The 26,542-nt window shown below is 48.1% G+C and overlaps 1 protein-coding gene across 9 annotated transcripts in view; it reads left to right on the top strand.

Moving 5' to 3' along the window:
* The window catches only part of Vps13d (vacuolar protein sorting 13 homolog D), a 243,360-nt gene that overhangs the window by 193,512 nt on the left and 23,306 nt on the right, over positions 1-26,542 (top strand). For all 9 annotated transcript variants that reach the window (XM_058572649.1, XM_058572650.1, XM_046424684.2 and 6 more), the window contains 2 exons: positions 2,466-2,598; positions 5,386-5,581. In XM_058572649.1, the coding sequence (XP_058428632.1) occupies positions 2,466-2,598; positions 5,386-5,581 (329 nt within the window). The remainder of the gene's footprint in view (positions 1-2,465; positions 2,599-5,385; positions 5,582-26,542) is intronic.

Raw genomic sequence — 26,542 nt, 5'->3', positions numbered from 1 at the left:
CTTAGGTGTAGGCACCTTTCCACAGAAAGGTGATGCACTGGCCAGGCACCAGTACGGGCCATAACCCTACTTTCTCAGGAGGCTGAAGTAGTAAGACCCTGTCTCCAAAAAAAATAAAAATTAAAGTGAGGTACTTAAGAAGCAGGTGGAAAAAATGAGCTTTACGAAGGAAGAATGCTCTCACAGGTCATCTTACCCCCATCCTCCTGGGTCAGTACAGAGAATACCCAGGAGCCAGTCAGCGGCACTCAGCGGGGGTCTCTAACTAAAGCCCTGATGTAGCGATCCACAGCGCTGCCTTCGCAACATCTCCTGGCACCTTCACTGTCCTGAAGAAATTTTGAGGTTGATTTTCATTAACTTTAGTTAGACAGTGAGGGAAAAGGAAAGGCAAACAAATAACGAATGGTAGGGCTTGGATTTCCAGAGAGGTCAGTGATCACTGCCCTCGATGGAAATGGAGTTCAGACTGAGTGAAGGATTGGGTGTCCCCTGGCTCGCTGCAGGAGCCTCTGCTAAGCACAGCTTTCTGTCACTAATGTCAGGAAGCCTCAGAGCTGACTGCTCTGTGCTGGGCACCACCCCTCCCCAGATCGGAACAAATGGGTCCACATGGGCCCAGGATACGGGTTCCCCAGGCAGGCCGCTTGTCCTGCGTCTTCCATGAGCTGTGTATCTAAATAACATTCCTGTGAGTTTTCTGAAAGGTTAGTCCTGGGTCATTGGCACTTAAACCTCTTGTTTTGGTAGATTCTTCCTGAGAAGGTTAATTATATATTTGATATCCTTCTCTTTTTATGCCTGAATGATGAGGATAAGTACCCTGTGGTTTATTAACTGTCACTTTAAACCTTTTCAAATTGCCTTGTGACAAAACAGAGTGTTATGTCCTTTTTATCTAGCTTTGATGGATGAGACAGCTTCTCTGGTTAAAGTATGCCAGGATAAATAAAATCCTCTGGCTGTCAGGGAGGATGGTTTCCCTGGAAGCTGTAAGTTCGAGTCCACTGCTCCTGTGAAAGGGGACTCACCTGTTAATCTTCCCAACTGCTTCCTTTTGACTTTTGACAGATGAGGCTTGGCATCCAGTAGGAACTGGGGAGTTGTCGATGAGAAGGCATCAATTGAGGGAGATTGATCTCTCTCATTTTTAAATTTTATCGTATTTATTTTTGTGGTGCTTGGGATTGAACCTAGGGCCTCACATATGCTAGGTGAGAACTCTACCACTGAGGTATGTGCTTAGCCACCCCTTAAAATTTTTTTTTGATACCAGACCCTAAAGCAATAATCTGACATATTTCCTGTTTTGATTCCAATCAGTTGTTAAAGTAAAGGGCTTGTGTCTCATTGTGGTAAGATCCCAATTCTTACTCTTCTCCCTGCAGGTCATTTTGTTATACCATCGTATGTTTTCCCCCAGTAAATTTGTGGTAGCACAGATTGGCTATTCCTTATATAAATTGCTTGGGACCAAAAGTCTTTTTTTTTTAATATTTATTTTTTTAATTGTGGTCAGACACAATACCCTGTTTTATTTATTTATTTTTATGTGGTGCTGAGGATCGAACCCAGGGCCCCGCGTGTGCTAGGCGAGCGCTCTACTGCTGAGCCACAATCCCAGCCCCCTTTTTTTAAAGTTGTTGATAGACACAATACAGTACCTTTGGGCTGGGATCGTAGGTCAGCGGTAGAGCACTCACCTAGCACGTGCAAGGCCCTGGGTTCGATCCTCAGCATCACATAAAAATAAATAAAATAAAGATATTGTGTCCAACTACAACTAAATAAATAAATATTTTTAAAAAAATACGGTACCTTTATTTTATTTAGTTATTTATTTTATGTGGTGCTGATGATAGAACCCTGTGCCTCACACATTCTAGGCAAGCGCTTCACCACTGAGCTACAACCCCAGAAGTCTTTTGATTTGGGTTTTTTCCAGATTTGGATTTGGAGTATTTGCATGTGAATAAGATCCTGGGGATGGGACCCAAGTCTAACCATGAAATCCATTTATGTTTCATGTACCCCTTATGCACATCACCAGAAGGTAACTGTACAGTGTTTTTGGAGCACCTGTGTTCTGACTCCACCCTCAACATGTCGTCAGATGTGGAGTGCTACCTCAGCAGGGTTCAGGTTTCATGTTTTAGAACATTTTGGATTTCAAATGTTTGGATTAGAGACGCTCCATCTTTGCTGCGGAGAGTAGATGTCATCAGGCCTTTCAATAATGGCTTTGCAACCTTGTTTCCCCCAGTGTGAGCCACCCTCAGCTTGTATCTGTCCAGCGTTTGAGAACCACTCTGCCAGGGCAGACAGGAATTCCTAATTCAGCAATTAATTCCTCTCTGTAATTAGCATTTACTAAATCCTAACTAGGAGCAAGGGAAGGTATTTATTTAAAATAATAAAAGTAATTCCAAGACTTTAAAACTCTTCTTGTTTCTAATCCATTCCAGTTTGCAGGGACATTATCAGACGGCTTGGGAAAGACGATGGACAATCGGCATCAGTCAGAGAGGGAGTACATCCGGTACCACGCCGCCACAAGTGGGGAGCACCTGGTCGCCGGCATCCACGGCCTGGCTCATGGTAAGTCACCTGCCACTGTCCCTCCCTCACAAGTGCCCTTGCACTGCCAAATGCTTAGAGAGAAAAGAAAGCTGAGGTGGCAGAAGTCCTGGCACCGCTGGCTTGGTCCTGTTGTATGCCTGAAGGCCACCTCGTAGTGGAAATGTGGCAGCTGGTGAGACGTGCTGTTCGTCTCCAGGGCACTATGCACTTTTCTGTTCCTGAGGTGTCATCGGGCATGCTCTCCCACACCCCTTAGAATCCAGAATGGCCACGCGGGACTGCCTTTAGCCCACTGACAGTGAAAGCGAAGTTGACTGCCCAGTGTGTGGCCCACGTGGAAGCACGTTCACAGGACCACAGAGTCACTGTCCACAGGATGTAGGTGATGGCATAAAGTTGTCTCTCTGAATTTGAATTCCAGCTTTTTTTTTTGGTGGGTGGTACCGAGGATTGAACCCAGGGCACTTGACCACAGAGCCACATCCCAGCCCTATTTTGTGTTTTATTTAGAGACAGGGTCTCACTTAGTTGCTTGGCCCCTCGCTGTTGCTGAGGCTGGCTTTGAACTAATGATCCGCCTGCCTCAACCTCCTAAGCTGCTGAGATTACAGGCGTGTGTCTCCGTGCCTGGCTGAATTCCAGATTTTAATGCTCTGATTCCAACTTCCGTCCAGCTAGTTTGCCTTTTGTTGCATTTTTCTCCACCACTGTCCTAGTCACACACAGCTAAGCGTGGCTCCCCAGATGTGATCCAGGTCCTTGCTCGCTCAGTCCTGCTGCCCACACTTCCTTGCCTGTGAAAATCGTCCTCACCCTGTGAGTCCGACGCAGGTGACATTTCCCCACTCCCCTCCCCAGTGAGAACCGTGAGGCTGCACATTGGCAGTGTGGGTCAGGTAGGTGTGTGGCCAGCTGTGTGTGTGGCACGCTCTGCTGGGCAGTGAGCACTGAGAGCTGAGCCCGCCTCGCCTGAGGCTCACACAGCTCCTGCTCAGTCATGGTGGTGATTGAACTGTCCACACAGATCCTCAGGCATCACCTCAAACTATCAAAGTTGCATCAAGACTGAGATCAGTCATGCCTGTCTGCATTTGGAGAAAGAAGAGGGAATATAGATAATAAAAGTTGTGTTCTGTTTATGCTCAGGACATCGTGTTTATTGCAGAGTTTATTCATCAGCTTTCCCATTGGCGAGCTTTGGGTCAAAATGCCTTTGGTCTTGCTGAGATTGCTCGGCTGTAAAGAGAGCAGCTCCCAGGGAGGCTTCAGGACAGAAGTACAATTTGGCAGAAATTGATCTGTTTACAGACTAAAGTTGATTTTGAGTAATCATTTACGGTTAAGATTTAGTCATTCTATATTAACTGTAATGTCCGTACAGTGACAATTGAGGGCTATTTTAAAAAATATAAAATTCACTGTGTCTGATTGCCATTATCTTTGCAACATCTTTGCTGGATGGGGATGGCATGTGTGCCCTCACTTTTTAGATGAATACATTTCTGTGCTGAGAACATAAGTGATTTGCTTAAGGTCACAAAATCACCTCCAACCAGGATTATACAGATGATATCCACAGCCTCTCCACGAGCCACTTAGGCCAGCCTAGGGCTGGAACCTGAGGCCTCATCCAAAAGGGACCCTTTGAGTTTTGAGTTATGTAACAACAGTGGCCTTCAATGAGATTCTTCCTTCAGGAAGAAAAGAGCTTTCAAAGATAACAAGAACCAGAGCTACTCAGCCTCCCTCATGTAAAACTGGGAGGTGTGCGTGCCCCTGGTTTGTTGGTATTTGTCGTACGGGCCTGGTCTGAACACCTGCACTGCATGCTCTCTGCCAAGAACTTTGCTCAAAAGGTTGGGAAGGGGCTACTGCCTCCCTAGAGCAATGGACCCAGATCCAGAAGAAACACTGTGAATGTTAGTGCTTTCTCACCCAAGGAGTTTCCTGTACCAATCTGTCTCACTAGAGCTGAAGAGTCCAGAGAGCACCCTCACACCCCCGCTTGTCAGAGGGTAAACATCCTGTGAGTGTCCCTGGCACAAGTCCTAGAAATGCTCCCCGCACACCGCCTGTCTTCCCTGCAGTGCCTGTGACCTCTGCAGCCTTTGCCAGTTTCTGGTCCCTTCTGAGGCTGTTTCAGTCATTGCTGTCAACTTGCAAATTATTTGCAATGTCTTTTTGACCTAGGTTGGTCTTTTGAAGCAACCACTGGGAGAGTTCTGGCTAGATTTGGCAGCTTTTGGGGGCGCCCCTCATGAAGGCTTCATCATTTACTACAACTGCCTATGTCTGATCTCAACAAAGTATGGAGTAGCTTTTACCCCATTGCAAACATTTGATGGTATTTGCTGGTCATGGAGTATTCTTGGAAAACAGAACATGTGTCTTTTGCTGTCCCTCTGCCTTACATTTCATGGGATCCCAACTTCTTCAACCTTTCCCCAAGGACACCATTTCTAGTCTCCCAAGGATTCAGTCCTACTCTACATCTTCTCAGAATTGCCTCTGTGCTGTGCAAGCTCCAGGATTGAAAAGTGGCCACTGTTAACCTCCCAGCTTTTTTTTTTTGAATTCTTAAAACTGAAATACACTTTACTTCTGACCAGCACGTAATGTGTGCCCTCTAACACTGGACCTAAGGGGCGGATCCACTGGGCTCCCTGTCTCTGGCCTGTCTGACACAGAGATTAACAGAATGCCCTTAGAGTATCATTCCCAGTGCAAGGAACTGAGGAGTTTAGCTTTAAATGCTGTTGCTGTTGTCCTTGGCCAGGTTACAGTAGCCCTTGTCTCTTTTGCTAGGTATCATTGGAGGCCTGACCAGTGTCATAACCTCCACGGTGGAAGGTGTGAAAACAGAAGGGGGCGTCAGCGGTTTCATTTCTGGCCTCGGGAAAGGGCTTGTTGGCACTGTGACCAAGCCAGTGGCAGGCGCCCTGGATTTTGCATCTGAAACAGCCCAGGCGGTGAGAGACACAGCCACACTCAGTGGCCCCAGGTCAGTGGTCACGGGGAAGGGGATGTGCGATTTCCAGTCCCGGTTTGCTGCGTCTCCTGATCCACACGAACATGTGATCACACACTTCTGCCTTTGTTGTATGGTTTTAATTTGAATACTTGTAACTGAAATTTCTGACCTTCCTAATACAAATACATGAAAAGGGGCCCAAAAATTTGGCATGGATTTTTTCCAGAGATAGGTAGGTAGGTAGGCATGTGTTATCCTGTGTTGGATTCTTCATTAGACAATCAGAAATAGGATTATATCATTACAGACTTCCCCAGTCACCAAGCTAAATGGACCCCCATGTGCCCATGAAGAAAACCCTAAGGTCATAGGCTGGTGGATCCTTGCCCCCTGCCCACGGCCTAGTTCCAGCATCCATCAAGTTGCTGCTGACTACATGGATTGCTCTTCCTTAGTTTTCCTTTCACTTGAAAGCACTAGCCAGTCTCCCAGACTCCTTCAAAAAACAGAGCTGATCCCAGCCAGCCTTCCCCACCCCCAGCAAGTTGGCAGTTCTGCTGTGGGAAGCTGTCTTGTCCCGATACAGCCGAGCCTGGAAATCAGAGCTGGCCTGTGTGGCTCCACAGCCCCCAGAACCCAGTCACTTAACTAGCTCTTCGTTTCAGTGGCCTGTTTTAGCTTCTCTTGCCAGAGTGACTAATTGGGAATCCTTATCAACGAGGGTATAGTGTCATCATTCCCAGCCAAGCTGGACTCAGCTTAAGCCCAGAAGAATTTTGTTGCTGCCTGGATAATGGATGTTCCCGAGTGAGTTAGTGTGCTCTCTTGAGAACACCCGGGCCTGGGCCCTGTCCACACCCTGTCTCTCCCTTAAGTAGGATTTGAGGTGAAGTTGTCCCAAATTAAAATGAATCCATTTGTCTGCCACCAACAGTCCTTACCAGTGACACATTGCTGCAGTGGGCAAGTTGTTTGACCCTATAGGCAGGGACCGTGCAACATGTCCTGCCAGAAGGTCTTCTGTCTGGAAGCAGCTGCCTTTTATTGATTGATTGTTACTATTTTTAAGGTCAACAACATTTTTTCTTTCCTTCCTTTTTTTTAGTTATGAATGGGCTCAGTAACTTTATTTTATTTATTTATTTTTATATGGTGCTGAGGATCGAACCCAGCACCTCACATGTGCTAGACAAGGGCTCTATCACCGAGCTACATCCACAGCCCAGCAGCTGCCTTTTCAAAAGGGGTCTGTTGAGTTTGCTTTAGTTAAGTTACATTCTATTCTCAGATACAAAGCTAAAACAATCCTTGAGAGTATTTTGAGGCATTTATGTACTTGTGGAAGGGTGGAGCCTTCAAAATTATCTTCAGTTAGTTTTTTGTTTCTTCTCAAAGCCCAAGAATCTACCTCCAAAATTTTGTTAAGACAACGAGACCTAAGGAAGTATAAACAAAACTGAAGAATTCCCAGAGAACCATCTTGTTCTTAAAATCCCAGCAGTCAAAGGAATGACTTATTTGTTCAGAAAAGATCTGGAGTACATGTGTTAAAATTTTAATAGATTTCTTTTGTCCTGTTGAGGTCAGTGCACTTGGATTTTGTTCGTTGTTAGTTTGGCTGTCTCCATGAGCTATTGTACTCTTTTTAGGGGCACAAGTGATGTAGCCATGGCTACTGCAGAAAAAAAGGTGTTCTTGTCATCTGTACCAGTCATCCAGCATTGCCACAGAAGGTCTGACTTAGTGCCAGCCAGTGAATATCTGTCTTTTGACATTTCCAGGCAGTAAATATTGATTGAAAATCTCCCATGAACTCTGGACTGGGAATATAGCAGGAAACAAGACCGTCCCCAGCCTCAGAGAGCTTGTGCTCAGTCAGAGCAGCCTACATAAAAAGCTGTATAAATAATTATTTGCCAAAGTTGTGATAAATGACACCTATGATTAGAGGGTAGAGAGAGACGGCTGACTAGAGAAAGTGCAAGGGAGGAAGAGGGTGACTGACCCACAGGCAGGGGAGCCTTCCTGGGGGTTGGTCTAAGGGGGGTGACCAGGTAAGAGAGGAAATGACATCCCAGGTACAAGGGAACCATGTGGGCACCAAAAGAAGGAACTTCTCGCTGACCAAGCGCCAGTCCTTGCCACGGCCAGTCTCTGTTCTTCACTTATAAATGAGAACAAGACACTCCAGGGGGACCGAGGCCTATCCACAGCCACATAGCTGGAGGCGGAAGAGCCAGATTGAGACCCAGGCCCCACCTGTCCTCTCAACTCCTGCAGGTGTCAGTGAGTGGGAAAACCATGGTGCACATTGCTGGACGGGGTGGGGCACATGCCACCCATGCTAATGGGGTCTAAGTGGCTCACAGTGTCCTTTATTGCCCCAAGAAAGCATTCCAGATTCTTCTGAAGAGATGAGCAACAGCCCTTTCACCAGGTTCCTCAGTCCATTTGTCCAGGTCCAGGTTATTGATGAGGAGCCATGTGTTAGAGAGAGAGAGAGAGAATTTGACCTGAAAACAATGCGTCAGAGTCCCAAGCCCCTTGCTTATTAGATCTGGGCCCTTGGTCACATCTCTTGGCCTCACTAAGCCTTAATTTTTTCATGTATAAATTGGAGATAAATATACCTGTCTATTTGTTGTACCTCTCAGGAGTTTGAAGCCCAACCAGAATTATTTTCATGTGGAAAATATTCTTTTCAGATTGTATTAAAGGAGCCAGGGCTCCCTGCAGGTGGAGAATGTTCCCATTTGTGTTGCTGTCCTCTCCTAGGACACACTGGTTCTCCCCAAGGGAGCTTTTTCAGGCTTCCTGGAAGTGAGGTCTAATCCCCTCTAGCCTCCTGCTTGATTGAACAGGCTCCAGAAGTGTTACTCAGAGTCTCACACACACACACACACACACACACACACACACACACTGTTTGGACAACAGGGACTAACAAATGATTTGAAGGGATTAGAAGTGAGATTCTGACCGAGGGCTGACCTGAGCCCAGGGACCACGCCAGGAACAGAACCGAGAGTCCGGGAGTTCTTCCCTCTCCGAGGGAAGAGACTTTCTGCTTCTTTGTCCAGCTCATCCGAGTGAAGGCTTGGATCTTAGCATATGTGCTTTAAGTGGCCCAGATCTTCAGCAGAGGATGGGAAAGTCAGCCATGACGCTGGGGGAACTCCTCCCAGGGATCCATCTGAGTGTAGTGGCCTCACAGGCAGCACTGGCCCCTTTTTGTGTTTATTGGAACATGGTTTTCTTTATAAGGAACCCCCTCCTCATGTTCTTTGAGATTAAAGAATTTCCCAGTTCCTCTCCCTGTCAGAGTGTATGGGCACCACCCAACCTCTCCCGAGGTTTCCACGCGGCTTCACAGTTCCTGGGAGGGCAGGTGGAAGTTAAGGGGAGGGCAGAGGACAGTGGGGCCTTTGGCCTCATGTGGGTATCATGGGCCACTGTCCCCACTGTGTATGTTAACTGCACAGGTATGTGTGGCTTGGAACTGAGACAGGAGGCCCTTTCCAAGGCCCTTTTCTCCTCTGCCTGCTCAGGTAGCATATTCTGGTCCATGTGTACCGGGCCACATTTGTCTGTTCCAAGCAAAGCTGGTGAGAATGGCACAGAGACAGCCATGCTGTGGCGTCCTTGATGCCAGGTGAAGAGGCCTGCTGCCAGGCCAGGCCCAGCAGGGTGCCCAGATACGCAAGTGCCCGGTTCCCTGCGTGAATGTGGTGGCACCTGATGGTGGTGTTGGAGAGGAGCTTGGTAGGAGACTGCAGCGGCTGGTAGCAATGTCAGCATGTCCATCTCCAGGGAATGTCATGTCCATGAAATGAAAAAAAATACTGCTTCATCCATTTGAAGGGAAGGACTGTCATAGCTCACCGTGCTGTCTACTGCACAGCAGAAAGCAGCGCTGCCCTGGGAGGAGGCGCCTGCTGCACGCTCATATCTCCCCGTGTTGCAGGCTTTGGGGTGCAGGGCAGGTTAGGAAAGTGGTGGACTAAGATTTATGGAGCCGACCCTGATGTTTCCTCCGTCACATTTCTTCACTTTTCGAGCCAAGACTCAGAAAGGCAGGGAGAAATGGGAGCTGGCAGAACTTGAAATATTTAAACTAATTTAGCAAAGCCCAGGAGTGTTGAGCTTATCTCATATTTAAGTTAGATAAGGAGAAAGGGGGAATTTGAAGGATAATGATAGATCAGTGTTTAAGAATATAGCCATCAGCACTGATAGTGTTCTGGAATCCCAGGACCCTTGTACTGTGTGTGTAGATGTAAATTCCAGTTGCTCGAAAGCTTTTGAGTAACCTCTGGGTTGATTTCTCAGAAAAGATTTATGATGGGCATATTGGATTTTTTCAGTAAAAACACTCCCAAGATACCACCCAAAATTCGTTAATGATGCTTTCCATTAGTGGCCTCTTGGGTGTGAAATTGACATGGGTTTTCTTAGGGAAAAGCCCTTTTGTTAGTGACTGCACCTTCCCAGTGACTCTCAGGACAAGAGGGCTAAGACCTTCTTGTGGTCACTAGCACCTGAAAGAGGACAGTTGGACAGGTCAGAAAAAAGTCAGCCGAGGGAACTTTGGACTTGCTCCCACTGGCCCTCAGGCTAGTTGGGCAGTTTGCATTGAGCCACTGAGGAACTCCAGAGGTAAACACCCAGGGGAGGTCCGCATGTTCAGGAGGATGCACCAGCACGCTCAGCTCCGCCCACCAGTGTTCCCTGTGAGGCAGAGGAGAGTAGGCCATACCCAGTGTATCTGGGCACAGAGCAAGTCCAGCATTTCTTTGGAGGTTCTTGTTGCCTTAAAACTATAAAGGAATTTTATGTTTTATTCCATGTTTGAGTAAGAAAATATTTTCAATCGCTGCTCAGTAAGATTACCCTGTCAGGAATGCGCAGCATGTCACCCTTTGGCTATCCCCGACACTTGTTGAAGAAGTTAGAGCACAGAGTTCTGTGCTAGTCATCTTTTCATCACTGTGACCAGAAACCTGAGGAGAAAAACTTAGAGGAGGAAGTTTGTTTTGGGCTTGTGGTTTCAAAGGTTCAGTCCGTGGTCAGCCAGCACCATGCTTTGTGCCTGAGGTGAGACAGATCATTGTGGTGGAAGGAAGAAAGGTGCTCAGCTCATGGTAGCTGGAAAGCACAGAGAGAGAAGGAGCCAGGGACGAGATCCCCAAGGGGTCCCCAGTGACTGGCTTCCTCCTGTCACGTGCCACCTGCCCACAGTTACCACTCAGCAATATCATTCAAGTTACTACTCATCAACTGGATTAATCCATTGACAAGGCTATAGCTCTCATAATCTGATCATTTCACCTCTGACATTTCTGCATTGCCTAACATGCAAGCTTTTCAGAGGACATTAAAGATCCAAACCATAAGGAACTTACAGATGAGTTCTGCAGATTGACAAGGGTGAAAAGCTAGGGGTTGGTTCTGTGTGTGACCCTGAGACTGCCTCTCATCTCGCGCACATCTGTGTAGGGGCTTATGACTATCTGCCTGTGGAAGCTAGAGTGTCAGCATGTCCATTTCCATAGAATGTCATGTCCATGAAATGAAAAAAAAAAAATATTGCTTCATCCACTTGAAGGAAAGGACTATCATAGCTCACCTGTGCTGTTCACTGGGGGTGACCATGTCATCTGTCCTCTGCTTTGCATGTGGTATGAGAGAGCCATGTCTCTTCACCTCCTGAGCTCACCAGACCAGGTCTTTCCAGAGACTGTGTGGCAGTGGGTGGGTCATCTCCCCACCCTCGGTCTCCCTGAGCAACCCCAGAAGAAGAAACAACATCAGGAGCTGTGTTCCAGCAGTGGCTGTCTCACTGGGGTCTGAAATCATGCTAATGAAATTGCAGGGTAAGATATTTTTAAGAAACAGCCTTCATGCCTTATAAGTTAAAACTCCTCTCATAGGAACACAAGCAGAAGAATCCTATTTTCTGAGACAGACTCCTTCCCTCTCGCTGAACTCTAAATACTGCACCCCCCTTTCACTCAGAGGCCCCAGACAATGCCGTCCTCATTAGAGCGTAACTTATGGCAAGCTCAGATCTGCTGCTGGAAGAAAGGAGCCAAGCGTGTATGTTCGTGCACACACGTATTTGAGAAAAGCCTTTCCATTTCTGAAATCCCATGACTCATTTTTATGCAAGATTATCTGTTAGGGGGAAAAAACACTTTTTTGGTCATGGTACATTATAATCATTTCTAGAAAGGAGAGCGTCTAATTTTTGCCATTTTTGGCATGCAGAGATGACTGACTTCATGGAAACAGCATAATCCTGATCCCTAAAGTAAAAAATCACCTCAGCTTCAGCGTGTACATCTTCAAAGTCCAGTCACCGAGTCTCGGTCAGCAGGGTCGTGCACAAAGCCGGACAGTGCGACGGCCCCTGATATGGCTTTTGCCATTTAAAAATGAAATCGCCGAGCCCTTGTAAATGTGTAGTCCCTTCTATGTTCAGTGAATCCATGTTTTTCAACTGCAGGGTGATATCTAGTCCTAAGAACACATAAAATACACAGCTGAGATTTTGGTTTGAACTTCTGACAGAAGAGGGTACATAGTTCTTCTGGAGGAGAAAATGTATTTTGTGCATTAAAGAAGGATGAAGAGCCTGTTTACTGTGTGGAATTCCTTTGCAGAGGCTCTGGATTGGATTGTTTTCAGGTTTGGGTGACTGCTGCTTGTCTCTCAGGGTTCCCCTTATAGCATCGTCCCTCTTTGCCCAGGATGAAATTGGCATCTTCCTAAGGAGATAATGCAGGTTGGAGTTGAAACGCCTGCTCCCTCCCCAGAGCCTCGGGCTGTGAGATGGCTCCCTGCTGTGGATCAGCAGAGACCTGAAGCCTTAGTTGTATACAGTAAAGGCTGGTGAGCTTTGGGAGAAGGAAAGGTGGGGGTGGTTGTGAAAATTCACCTTTATCTAGGATTCTCAAAGAAGGATTCTTGCTAAATCTCTCACAATTTGTCCAGTGGGAGAAAAATAAGGTTGAATTAGTAAAACATTTTTGTCACAATGTACTTGTGACAAGTGAGATAGTGACAGTGTACTTGTGACAAAGAAATAGTGTTTTATTGTATTGTTTCCATAATTCACATCAGGTTAGTAGTGTTACTAATCCACATCCTTAGTGGATTTACACTAATACATAATGATTTCTAATTAGCACAGAATTTTTACTTATGGAGCCCTTTAGAACAGAGGATCTAGGGCTGGGGCTGGAACTCAGCGGCAGAGCACTCGCCTAGTATGTGCGAGGCCCTGGGTTCAATCCTTGGCACTACATATAAATAAATAAAGATATTGTGTCCAACTACAACTAAAAAATAAATATTTAAAAAAAAAAGAACAGAGAGTCTAAAAATGTGGTCTAGGGACCTCTGTGGAAGCCCAGATCTATAACATTAAACCTATTTTTATATGTTCATGCGTTTCTATATGAGTTCATACACACACAACAGTTTTTATAACAACGTTCTCTGGTGAGCGTAGAGTGGAGTTTTCCCAAACCTGCACAGTATGTGCTACTGCAGGACTGAGTGGAGCAGCAGATGAGGGAGTACAGCTGGTCTCTAGGCAAGAGGCAGAGGTTTGCAAAAATGTAAAGCTCTGCCCGCCTCTCGCCTTCTGTGACTTCAGGCATGCTCCTGGCTGACACACGCACCTGTACCTGGTTAATTCCCTTGACGCGCTGTTCTGTTTGAAAGTATGGTGATGATCCATCAGGATGCTGGTAAATAGCACGTCTTGGTGATGGTGGATTAATTTGGATTATGCCGAAGGAGCCACCGTAATGTGATACTGCACTTGGGCTTTCTGCCAATAGTTGTCAGCCCCCTGGTTGCTCCTGACTTTTACTGAGTTTCGTAAAGTAACAATGAGAAAGATTTTATCGCACATCAGAAAGACCTCTTACAGTAATTCACCTAATTTAGTCCTTCACCTTCACCTACTATCCCAATAAATTCTACCTCAGCAGCATGGTAAGCGCTGAGATTACTTCAAGAACAAGGTCCATCTTGTCATAAGGCCACTTAGTTGTTAGCCCGACCCTACTCTGTCAGGTAATCCAGAGGGTGTGTCTGTTTCAAAGTTTACTTCTCAAAGCCTCATCCTTCTCCCCTGGCGAGGCTGGTGGAGAGGACAAGCCCATGGTATTTGGATAAACCCCTTTGAGCTCCTGTGGAGAGCAGCTTTCTGAGGCACTTGTTCTGTGTTAACACCAGAGACAGCTCCCAGCGCATTGTCCCCAAACATACTTCAAACATCGATAATGGCAGGGGTGACCCAAGCTGTATCTTAAAATCCCAGGGACTGCAGAAAACTTCAAAGGGGAGTCAGAGCAGAACCTCACCTCTCCTTGGGAGGAGTATGGATCCCAGGAATCTGGCTGGAGTCCACCGTGGCCTCACTGAGTACTGCAGGTGGACGGGGCAGGGCTCATCCATTCCGCAGACTTCACTGATTGACCCCAGCAGCACAATTAAGGGTAGTAACAGCTGGCACCTGCCCACCTCCTAAGGCAGAGCAGACCAAATTACTACATGTATGTTGCTTTTATATCCTTAGTGGAAAGACACAAACCTTAAAGAGTTTTTATGTTTTTATTTGAACTGTTTGGGTGTCCCATTAATTCCGGTTAACCAATTCTGAACTTGTGATTTTTTTCAGGTACAGTTGCTTAGTAAATATAAACAAATTGACAGTAGAAAGGCATTAATTGATTAAATATTGAACCCTTGCTATATTCCATGCATACAATAAGTGTTAAGTACTCAAGAATATTTAATTGAAGCCAGGTGCTTTGAAGAAATCTTCTAGGTTCCTGAGAATCACCATGCTGTTTGGTTTGTGTACTAATACTCTTAAACCAGTATTTAATGAATATATATATATATATATATATATATATATATATATATATATATATATATATATATATTCATTAAAGCAAGTTTCCTATAACTTTCTTGAAGTACCCTTTATTAGTGATTTGACTATTTGTTCTTAAAGACAACAAAATTGCTTTCGTATGTTGTGATGGTGTGTGTTCAGGGGAGTGGGTAGTTGCAGGTTTTTCTTTATTTTTTCCTTCTTGATTATCAGGCCCATCACATTTCTTTTGAAATAAATAACTTCAGTTTTACTAATTGTTTATTAGTTAATGATCATTTGATTTTCTTCAGTTATTCTTATACCTTAAATGCATTTAATAAATATTACCTACTACATAATTTAACAAGAATGGTGTTTTAAAACCTATGATTTTTGACCTGAATTATCTTGCTGTAACAAAATGTTTCTTTATCTTTTCAAATTATGTTCTGTTGTATCAAAGTAAATACATGTTAACACTTTTAAAAGTCAGAGTCTTTCTGAATGTCTGGATACTTAGGCCTGCAGCCTGCCGCCCACTGTCCCGGCCCTGACACCACCTGGCAGCCGCTCCCAGCGCCTCCGCTGTGCCCTCACTCGGGAGGAGTTTGCTGCAGGTTTTACAACAGGCGCGGCCTGGCTCCCTCTCCCACCTTGCAGTGTGGCCGCATCGCCCTCTGGTATTCGTCAGTCCAGCTCCCACGTCATGACCCCCGTGTGGGTAACGTTCCAAGCGCAGCCTCTCAGGTGACCCTGTCTGTGTTCCTCATTCAGCTCTTTGCTTGTCCCGCCCCCAGACTCGTCCACTGCCTTGGTTTTCCCTCTGCATGTTTCCTAGTTGACCCTCAAATTCACATGTGCTCAACCTTTCAGCCTGGGTTAGTACCTCCTCTTTCCTTCTTTCCTTTTCTTTCCATCTGCCTATTGCTAAGAATCCACCAGCTCCTCTGTGCGTTTGGCTCCCTGGGTCACCTTCCTAGAACCGCTCCCTCCGAGCCCTGCTCCTGTGCGTGCTGGCTGCTCTCCGGCTCTGCACAGAGCTGTTTGCTGGTGCTAATCTGAGCATCTTCCTACCTTGGGTTTTGGTCTTTTTCCTCTCTGAATAGAGAGTCCTCTGGTGCTCGGTGATCCCTGACCATCTCAGACACTAAAAGGCCAACTGAGAGCTCTCTGAGGGGCTCAGGGGCCTCACGTGGGGTGGGACTTGATGACCCCGAGCTTCTGCTGAGAAGGAGCAGGCTGAGTGGGGTACAAGAGGGGACCTGCACCCTAACTGCTTCTCATACACACATTTCACCCCGCCTTCCTGCTTCCGCCCCTTCACACACGTTGTCTGCCTGCTCTGCCTCGCACCCCCACTGCCTGCAGAGCTCAGGGCCGCCTCCGTCTTTCTGGAACACAGTGGGTTCTGCCTCCTGACGCGCTTGCTGCTTGGTCTCCGTTCCCTCAGGCTGACGGTTCAGCCCAGGTGTCCATCTGTATTTCAGCTTCTAAAACATCGTTGATATCTTCTCTTTGTTCTTTTGGATTCCTGCCATTTGAATCCTTCTGCTCTCACTTTACAGGGGACTCTGGACTAGATCTATCATATTTAATCAGAAGTCCTGTAACTTAGACTTTCCACTAATTCACGTTCCTCTTAACGTCCTTTTCCCTCCACCAACTAGTAGCTCTGACTTAGGTGTTTTTTCTGAACCATAGACATTATTTCTGTACAAACCGCTCTGTTGGTATTAATAAATAATAAGGACATGCTAACATTTAAGCTCTTACTGTGGCCCCACGTGGATCTATGTTGTTTACACATATTATCTAATTTAACCATCACAGACACTTTCAGACCACATCTGCACAGGCAGTCTGTGGCCCTCCTTCCAGGAAGATGTAGGAAGCATCTGGTGAGGAGCCGTTGCCAATCCCAACCCCATTTTGAGTCTGGTATTGGTCTTTAATCTCTCTTTCTGTGTGTTGTAAAGAAACAGGTTGTAGAAGGCTCTTGTCAGATCCCAGGGACATGAAAGAAATTGCACATCCAATAGTAGTGACATGGCCCTGTCACCACCCTCCCTGAACCATGAAAGCCATTCAGAGGGGCCGGCAGCTGGTGAGCGACTGTGCTTAGATCCTGGGTGCTGATGGGTGTTTTGTAGTTTCCACGGGAAGTTGCTGAAAGTTCTCTTATCTTGACACTCCAAGGGCAAGAGGTCTTTCTTCAAAGAGAAGCGCTTGTTTAAAAAGAGATGTGGAAAGAACATAAAATCACAGGTTCTCCCCCAGTGCCAGAGGAGAAATATGACAGCCATGGACGAAGCCAGGTGCTCACAAGACTGGGGAGGGACTCCCCGGCCCTGCATGGCTGCTCAGTCTGCAGTGACAGGGTGGAGGGGCTGCCAAGGAGCCCGACAGCCCTGGAGCAAGTCACTGTGCTGTTTGGCAGCTCTGGCCTGTAGCAGGGGTCCCCCTTAATGTCTCTGAGGTGAGATTCCTCTGACTCCTGGGATGGTGAGGTCCAGCCCTGTGGGTGGTTATGTGAGTTAGACTGTATAACACATCTACAGCCTGGCATTAGTACATACTTAGGGCTCAGGACGCGGGGTTTGTGTTGACGTTCTTTCCCGAATGCAGAATGGTGAGGTAAAGTGAAGCAAGAACCCTGGTCGATGGCTCCTCTTTGTACCCTCTGCTGAACACTTGCCGTAGTGTCAAGTCAAATGCTTCCCTGGGATTGCTTCAGCAAGACAGCCAGCCCAACCAGGCCACAAACCTGGTCAGTGTTGCTGGCCGGCCTCACCTGGGCCTCAGCCCGGGTGTGAGAACCTGCTGGAGAAGGTGTGCGGAAGCCAGGAACTTGCTCTGAACCCACTTGTGTAGAGCAGGTGATCCCAAACTATTGTTAGTGTCTGCTGTAAATGAGATGCCTCTGGGTTCGAGCAGAGTTCAGCCAAAAGCCCCACATGACATAGAAATCTGTCCTGGAGCCAGGTTTGTCGGGGAGAAGTTATGTAGCGAATGTCTCCGAGCGTTGGCATCTGCTGTCTGCTGTGGGCAGGACAAGCAGGGGTGATGGAGTGCTTACGGGAATTAGGACGGGGCATGCGACCTGCAGCAGCTGACAGGCCGGTTCAGGTCACTGTTGCCCACCAGCTCTCGAGGCTTTCTGTGGCTCCTCAAAAATGGTGGTGTTTTCCAGATGCGGGACAGCCCGGGCTCAGTATTGGTTACGGGTTCCGAATGGTATGGTTCGGTCTGACTCCTCCTCAGTGGGGCTGTTGTAACTGCCAGGGCTTATCTCTCCGACTCCTGCTGAACAGTCTCACAACAGTATTGCCACGTAGGCTGGGGTCCCCTAAATCTATTTGTTTTTTAAATGCTCTTGAGTTTAGGGTTAAGAATTTAAGAGGAAGAACTATTTCTTTCATTTCTCACTCAGTGTGATGAGCTCTTTAAAATATCCATTGCAGACCCTTTATTTCATGATTTCTGCATGAAAAAACAGTTAATCTCTTTATTCAACCTGTAGCTTTGGCTGTTCACCTTACTGCTAACATCACAGCCGGCAACTGAGATTATTATAATACTTTTGCGCCTTTGAAAATGAACTTTCCCCAGATTCATTTCCAAGCTCATCCTCCTAACTTCTTATACTCCCAGAAATATAGCCCCTGCCACCTTTTGAGCCTCCTAGTTAATTCTGCATGTCTCTGGGCAAGGAAGGTCACTCGGGGTTTGGCCAGGCCAGGCAGTTCATCTGGGATTTGGACTCAGACACAGTGCTTAAATGATGGACTTTTATAAAGCTCTACCAAAGCCTAATGTACCACAGATTTTTGTTTTAAGTTCCGGGTTAGGTTCCTGGGATTTTTATTCTTATTCCCAGAATGCACTGGTGGAGCTGACAAAGGAGCCCGGGGCCAGGGGATGTCACTCTGATGAACTGTGTTTAAGTGGCAGCGGTGTAGGATCAGCTCCTCCTCCACTCAAATCTCCGTGATCAAAATAACCTCCCTGGACGTTCCCTTTGGGCATGGGCAGCAGCCTGGCCCTTTGGCAAGAAAAAAGGATTGCAAATGGTGAAACCAGACCCCGGTTCCAACCGTGACACTATGTTCTCTGGGCTTTTGCAGATGGCTTTTTATCCGCTGGCACAGAGGAAGAGGGTGGCCCTGTGCTGGTTGTGTGTGTGTGTGTGGCATGGTGAGTGGGATGAAGTTGACTTGGGGATGAAGAAAGCCTATGTAGGATAAAATGAAAATTTGATAATGTTTCCTAAATATAAAAAGGCACTCATTGTACTTAAAATACTCCTTGGCAATTTGTGGCTCTCGCCCTGTCCCTCGTGGGGCTTAACAGCATCGAGTTGGTCGCATCTGATCTCTGTCATTGTTCAGCCCTCCCTCTGATTTTGCCTCTGGGGAAATTGCCGAGTGGCCCTGACTTAGTTGACTCAACCCCTGGGCCGTGTGTCACAGTAGCCTACATAAGACATACCGTCCGGAGCCTGCCGCCCGCAGACCACTCCCCACATGCTCTCTTCTCTTTGACACGCGTGAGTGCTCGCAGCTCCTCTGTAGCCAGTGGCCAAGAGGTCAGGGGAAAAGGGAAAACAAAACACCTTTGAGAGGCATTTTGAACAATGATAGATGTGTGTAGTATTTGAAAAGCAAATTCCAAAACATATTTCCCTTGAGTTCCTGGACCCGTATCAGATGAGTGCATCTCATTCGTGGCCCTGTCCACGATGCTGGAGTTGACAACAGTGTCAGGCAGCTCATGGAGAGCCCCCCATCCCCCAGCATCCAGCAAGAGCTCTTGTCACAGGTCAGCTTCTATTTGTAAGCAACTGGCATTCCTGCGTTTGGGGAATCTGCCCTCCTTATTTACTCATGATTTCATGTTCCTGGAATATTGTCATAAAAGTGATCCTAAGAGGGAAAAGTCCAACAGGAAGTGGGGGCATTGAGGTCACTGTTTTTTAAGTTCTCAAAATCGTGTTGGCCCACAGTAGAGTGAGAGGTAGGTCCAGTTTTCCAATTTTTGATACGTCAGAGGCATCAGGGCTCATGACAGTTGCACCGACACCTAAGTGAGACTGTGCTCACTGATGTGTATCGCCACAGCCTGTGTGACAGTGTGAGGTGAGAGCCTCGCCCCCCGGAGGTGCCGGGCATCGTTGAACTCTGAGCGTGTGTATGAATAACCAGAAACAGATTGAATGGATTACACGTTTTTCTTGAGAATTTCCTAAATGAGCCTAACTTTTTCTTGGTCCCTGGCTTGCGTTGTTCTCTATAACTCTATATTTTTGATAAACCAGAAGAAAAATAATATAGAAAGTACCACAGACAAGAGGGATTCTAAATAACAGGAGAGTTTTCCATGATCCATTCTTTCCATGGACCCTCCATGTACTCCCCCCCCAAAGGTATTTAACCTTTGTAACAGCAGATTAACTCCTCACCATCTCTAAACACCAGCACACAGAGAAGGAAATCTTGTGAGGAAAATGCAAGACGACATTACAATTCCATTCAGGCTAGGGGTGTAGCTCAATAATAAAGCACTTGCCTGGCATGCATGATGCCCTGGGCTCCATCCCCAGCACTGGGGGGAAAAAAGAAGAAGGGAAACCAGCAGTGCTTGGGTTATGAGGAGGCACAACTCTGCAACTTCAGACTGAATTTGAAACAAACCCCTGGCTTCCCCGGACACCATCGGAGAAGGCTGCCTCTGCCCAGAATTGAAAAGTGCCCGTGGGCATGGAGCTGCTGGTGTGGGGTTTCTGTTTGTTTTAGAGAGCTCGGGCCCTCCTGCGCCTCGTCTGAGAGGTCCCAAGGCACACTGGCGGGAAGGGACTTCCCTAGCCAGCAGTGCTATCCCTCAGGCTTCCTGCCTGTCCTCTCTTCCTGGTTGTTTATATTTTTGTTTTTCCTCCTCTCCGTCCCTCCTCTGCCTGCTCTGTTATGCCCATACCTTGGTCAGAGGAACTGGCGCCTGCCAGAGTTGAGCCCTGTAGCCTCGTTGCACAGGGGGGGGGCGCACCAAGGCACAGCAGGCACACACAATGAGCCACAACTTTGGCTGGTCCCGATTGGCTCCCCTGCGGGCATCCACAGCCTCGTCTCGTCCATGGTGGGCTGCAGGTGGCCCTCTGGAGCCAGCCAGGAGTGCCCTCCTTGCAGGGTAAACTCCAAAGCCAACATGAAGTCCTGCCACACAGCTTGTTCAGCACTTGGTACAAGCAGAACAACAGCCTTCCAGGTGAGAACAAGTGAATGGACTCCAAAGGTCAGTGCTTGGGACCTTCTGCTTAATTAATTCCCTAGGACCAAACGTCCCCTAAGTACCTTCCTTCCACATACACGTGTGTGTTTACACACACACACATACAGTACTCGTGGGTTCATTTTGATAACCAAAACCCCCAAATATATGTTTACTTTTCTGTGCCTTAAAAATAAGGACAGCTACTGTCCCTGTGCACGTTCCGTCTCCCCTGGAACCAGGAAGACTGGAAGCAGCTGTAGAAGCAGGACTCCTCCTGAGTCTGAGTTGCACTCAGGCCCCCGGAAATTCCGAGAGTTCAAGTGGTGGTGCACTGCAGGAGGACTTGGTGGCCGTTTTATGGGAAGTTCATCAAGGATCAGACTGAAGACTGCTTTTGTGAGAACAAAGTAAGATCGTACGTTCCAGAGCAGCCCGGGCCTGTGTGTAGGGCCCAGGGCTGCTGGGATGGGTTTACACTCGGGCTGTCCCTTTGCCCTTCCACTGAACTCTCTTCATTTCAGTCATGAGCAAACAGTCAGTGCCTGAACTAACAACCCCGCAGGACTCTGAAGCCCGGCTCGCTTACAGTACCGAACAAAGGGAGGGAGGGCCGCGTGGGCCGGCCTGGGCCGAGGAATGCGGCTTCAGGGTTCTGCTCCATAAATTTAACCAGCACGACGAAGAGGAGATAATATGAGCCTTCGTGATGATCTGAAGGGGGAGGCTCTGTGTCCCATTGATTGCGGTCTGGCCTGGTGCCAGGCCCAAGCCTGACCGACAGTTGAACCGTATCGTTAAGGCGTGTAATACAGCTCGAGTCTTGTACTGCCGCCAACGAGTACATATCCACAGGGCAAAAGTTTATAAAGAGTCGAGGCTGTCCTGCTTAACCCTGTCACACTGCATGTAATAGACCCAGCTGCCATTCAGAACTTGCCCATCTGAGGTCACAGAGGGAAGCCCGCACGCTTCTTCTCTTCAAACAGCTTTTCAGGGCTGGGAGAGGGAAGGGGTCGCAATGCCAGAATGTTCCCCTCTGGAGAAGCAAGACAGTCTGCCTCCCTCCCCCTCCAGAAACGGGACACCGCAGTGCTTTCTTCAGAGTGGCTCTCTGTTTGCAGTATAATGTTGCTGAAGGAAACGGGGCTGCCACAACAGGAAACCTACCCGTCTCTGAGGAGCTGCCCGGGGCAGGGGTGGTGGGGTGCCTGCCGACAGGGAGGCAGTCTCCTCAAGCCGCTGAGGTCTGGGATGGCTCTGTGCTCTGGCCTCCCGCGGCCAAGCCTGGCTGCCAAAGCAAGGCAGGTGGAAGGCTGTCCCCTGGAATGGCTTGGTAGCCCAGCGTTATCCCTGATGGAGGCAGGTGGCTCTAAGGGACTCTGCCCCTCGCCAGGGAAGGCAAGAGGAGATGGGTACATTATCCCAGCAAGGCCTAGAGCAGCCCAAGCTCCACACTGGACAGTGCACTGAGCACAGGGGTGAAGAGACGAGGATTTTGCACATGTGTAGTCGGGGAGAAGGGGCCACCTGCTTCTGGGTGACCCGAGGAGGAAGCGGGTTAGCGGTGATTTCAGACTGGCACGTGTCTTGGCTTTTTCCCACTGTCCAGGAAGGCGTGCATCTCTGTCGTTTTCAGGGTGCTGCTCGTGTGCAGTGGACCCCGCTCTTAGGCAGACGCCTGCTCTGGGGGAGGATCCAGAAGGGAACCAGCACTTGAGCCCTGGCAGTGTGGAGGCAACACCCGCTCCTGACACCCTTGTTGCGTCTGGATTCTTTCTTGGTCTTTGCCATTAAAGACCCCCTGAGTCAAATCTGGGGCCTCCCAGCAGGGCATCCTTTTGATTCTTGGATATGAGGGTAGGAATTGGGTAACTTCTGATGACCAAGGCGATTTGGGGGAAGACAGGTGCAGATGTGATTGGGGGAGGTATATGAACTTTAGTTTTCATGGTGCCAAGAGTACCTAGCGCACCCTCTCACCCGTCAGGTTGCCTTCAAGATGGCGTGAGGACCCACTGTGGCTAGAAAGCTTGGAAGGGTTCGTGGTCAGAGGCATCTTCGGGCCAAACAGCAAATGTGCCTGATCTTGGGGGTGCCCTGGCCTCTCAGAACCAGGCTGCTGAGCTCTGCCCAGGAGCTGTGCAGCTCCTGGGCCTCCCCAACTGATGAACCATTGCAGCCTTCTGATCTCAGAATTTAGCTCAGAATTTACCAGTTTCATAAAATAGCAGTGAGGCCTCCTGGCTCCAGTCTTGTCTCTGCTCTGCCATTCGGCCAGAACCGCCGTCCTCCGCTGGTCACCTGGGAACCCCAGCTGGTACGCAGCTGGTACACAGGAAGCCTCTGCCGTAGAATGTCCTGGTAAGATGTGGTCGGCATGCCATGACCTCGTCCACTGAGGCCAAGGAACGCTTCTGTTTATTTTGGTGCTATAGGGCCTGGGGAGAAAAGGCCTTTGGAGGCAGAAGAGATACAGTGGCCAGCCAGCTCCCAGATCCTGAGGTGGTTACGCTTCCCAGTCAAGTCGCTCAAAAAGCCTAAGAAATAGGCTCTGGGGTGAGTCCAGGATGAAGGCACCCTCTCCTCTGGACTCCATTAAACTACTGTGAACCCGGAGTTGGGTACTGGGTGACTTGTAATGGCACCCGTGGAGGGTTCTCGTTGTTGTGTATGTGAGGATGGATCACATGAAGAAAGTCTGCTGCCCTTTTGAATGGTTTTGGTTCAGCTGAACAGCAAATGAAGTTGCCGTGCATGGGCCCGATGCTCCACTAACTGAGGTTTAGGGAGATTCTTAGTCTTGTTCCTGAGTGGTGCTCTGGATCGACCCCAAGGCCTCGCATGTGCCAGGCGAGTGCTGTACCACTGGGCCACATCCCTGACTGCGAAAGCCTTAAGACAGAGTGAGCACTAACTAGTCAGTTCCCAGGGCTTGGTGTGCAGAAGTCTGGCCCCAGCTCCCCGGATCTGAGCGCTCCTGTGGGAAGAGAGCAGTGAGGAGCAGCCACTGAAGAGTCATTTCTGGCCTCCGTGTGACTCACTCTCCTCTGTCAACATCAGGGTTGCTCCAGGCTGCCTGTGCCCCTCCCCCAAGGAACTTGGTCCTTGAACAGTCACATGCTTGTCCTTACAGTCTGCCTTCCGCTCTCAGGTCCAGAAGAAGAAAGAAACCCTCCGTTGTGGGAGAGGAAGGGGCAGAGGTTTTGTGTCCCTTGTGGAGCATGAGAGGAAGTGGCCGGACTCCTGGCTGCACCTGCTTCTCCCTGAGGAACAGGGAGGCCAGGCCTGCTGCTGACTGCCCTCCCTCCTGCAAGCCTGTGTCCCCTGGCACATGCTGAGTGTCAGACCTGGGGGGCTGTCAGGCCAGGGGCTTTGCTGCCCTGTCTGACAGGGTCTAGCATCTTTCCCCTTCTCTCCCTGGCTTCTAACAAATTCTTAACACATTTTGAATTTACATTTTTGAATTTACACTTTTTCCAGTCCCATAGAGGCCAGCCCCCTGGGCCAACAGTTCAGATAGATTCAGTCTTGCTGGTTCTTGTTTCTTAGTGGGACAGGTGCTCTGAAGGTTTGGTGTCAACTGTGGCCCAGGGGGGGTGCGTCTGATCTTTATGAAGCCATAAAAATGCATCTGAGATGACCCAAGTCCTACTCTTTCATTTTGATCCCCTACCACCTGGACCATTAATTCTGCTTTGCAGGGGCGGGGCTAGGGAAAGGAGACCATTTCAAAGCAGACTTGGTTTGGTCTTTGAACCAGCTTGTCTTCTAGGTTGTACCTCACCCTGATGAGAATCAGAAGGGACAGTCTGGAAGCCCCTTCAGTCTCGGCTCTGCAGCTGGAGAGCCTCAAAACCAGTTCCAGATGTCCTCCCCGTGCTGGCGGGAAGGGAATGTGACAGGCTGCGAGGCAGGGTGATTTTGCGTCTGCCTGGGGGCTCTTCAGGGAAGGCGTGGGGAGTGCCTGGGTCCCTGTGGCCCTGCCAGCACCTCCCACTCCTACAGCAGAGCCTGTTGCTCTGGGCTCACTGGCTACTGCAAGCAAGAGAAGCCTCTCCCTGCCAGGCAGGGTCAAAAGGCGAGACAGTGCTGGGAAAGCAAGTCAGCCAGGCCGGGAAGGGAGTCCTACAGGTGACCCTCAGCTTAACAGAGCCACGCCATGGCCCTCTGTGGCCCACATCCAAGACAGGGCAGGCCTGAACCTCTGGTCTGGGGATAGGAGGCTCGGATAGTAAAGGCCACTCTGGGGCCCCTCCTCTTGGGACATGACCGACTTGGGCCTCTGCTTGGTCCTTGAACAGCCACGTACTTGTCCTCGCTGTCTGTCTTCTGCGCCTAGGTACAGAAGGAAAAAGAAACCCTCAATTTGGAGAAAGGGAAAGGCAGGGGTTTTGTGTCCCTCATTGAGCATGAGAGGTGGAGGACAGACTCCTAGCTGCACCTGCTTCTCAGAAGAAAGCCATCCCTGACTAAGCACAGCCTTGGGCCCAAGTCCTCCCCCAACTGCACCCAGCAGAAGCATGCCTACCTGCTGACAGGAGGCTGCTGGGTGCTTCCTGAAGCATCTCAGGGGTTTTTTGATGGCTTTATTGTTTAAGTTAAATAAGTACAAATATGAACTGTTTTGAAAACATTTAATGTAAGAGCAGTTACGTGTTTGGACAGTGCTACAAAATCCTTGCTTGAATGATTTCTTTAATCCTACAACAAGCCACTGAAATAGATATTCTTATTTCTGTTTTTTTTTTCCAAGAAAATAAAATGCTCTCAGTACCGCTAGGCATTGATAATCACCGAAAAACCAATAATGGTAAATCCCACCAGATGTCTCCCTGTGTGCATGTTTGTGTGTACATATACACATCAACACAAATACGTACAGCGGGACACAGGGGTGCACGCAAGCCTGTGGTCCCAGCTGCTTAGGAGGCTGAAGTGGAAGCATCACTTGAGCCCAGGAGTTAGAAACCAACCTGGCCCACATAGCAAGACCCCTCCACAAGAAGGAAAGAAAAGCAAATGTGTATATTTGTAATTTGTAGATGAATGGGAACACTTTAAAAAAAAAATTGTACATGAACCCAGGACCTCAAGCATTTCTAAGCTCAAGCTATACACTGAGCTTTACCCCAGCACAAATACTGATATCTAACTTTTCACTCAACAATGACTCTGGAACATCTTTCCATTCCAAAAGTAAATTATTTTTAAGATTTAATTAACATTAAATTGTAAATATATCATAATATATTTACCTGAGTCCCTTTATTGATAAATGTATCTTTTTTTTTTTTTTTTTTTTGCTATTATTAAGTATATTTTACCTGTGTCTTTTCATAGTTGTGTAATTCTCTCAGTAAATTTCTGCAAATGTGATTGCTGGCTTTGAAGGCTTATGGATTTTCTGGGTAGAAGCACATCATAAATTGCCCTCCAGGAAGTGGAAACAATTCCAACTCCACCCACGGTGCTTGAGAGGACCCATTTCGCCAGCCCTCCGCCCGCTGTGACGTTCCTTCAGAGTGCAGTCAAGAGTTGGCGACGTGGCCGTGGTGTGCCCTGCGCTCCAGGAGGAAGCCGCACTGTTAGTGTCTTCAGTCTTTGGCGATCTGAGGGAGGGAGCGTCCCAACATTGCCACTTCTGTTTCTTTGATAATGGGGGGTGTTGAATCGTCTTCTCATTTTCTGCTGGGTCCTTCTTTTTCTCCTTTTGTGAATTATTTTACATATTCTTTGCCCGTCCCTTTCAAGCCCCTTGAGGTCAGAGTGTGTCTTCCTTTTTAGCACATCTGTTTGGTTTTGTTTATTTTCAAGCTGTTCTGACCCTTCTA

This window comes from Marmota monax, unplaced genomic scaffold (genome assembly GCF_021218885.2).
Source record: "Marmota monax isolate L192 unplaced genomic scaffold, Marmota_monax_Labrador192_F-V1.1 WCK01_AAM20220418_F8-fsc00080, whole genome shotgun sequence".
NCBI classification, from domain to species: Eukaryota; Metazoa; Chordata; class Mammalia; order Rodentia; family Sciuridae; genus Marmota; species Marmota monax.
The sequence above is the reverse complement of the archived record's forward strand: the minus strand, read 5'-3'. Positions and strand labels throughout refer to the sequence as shown.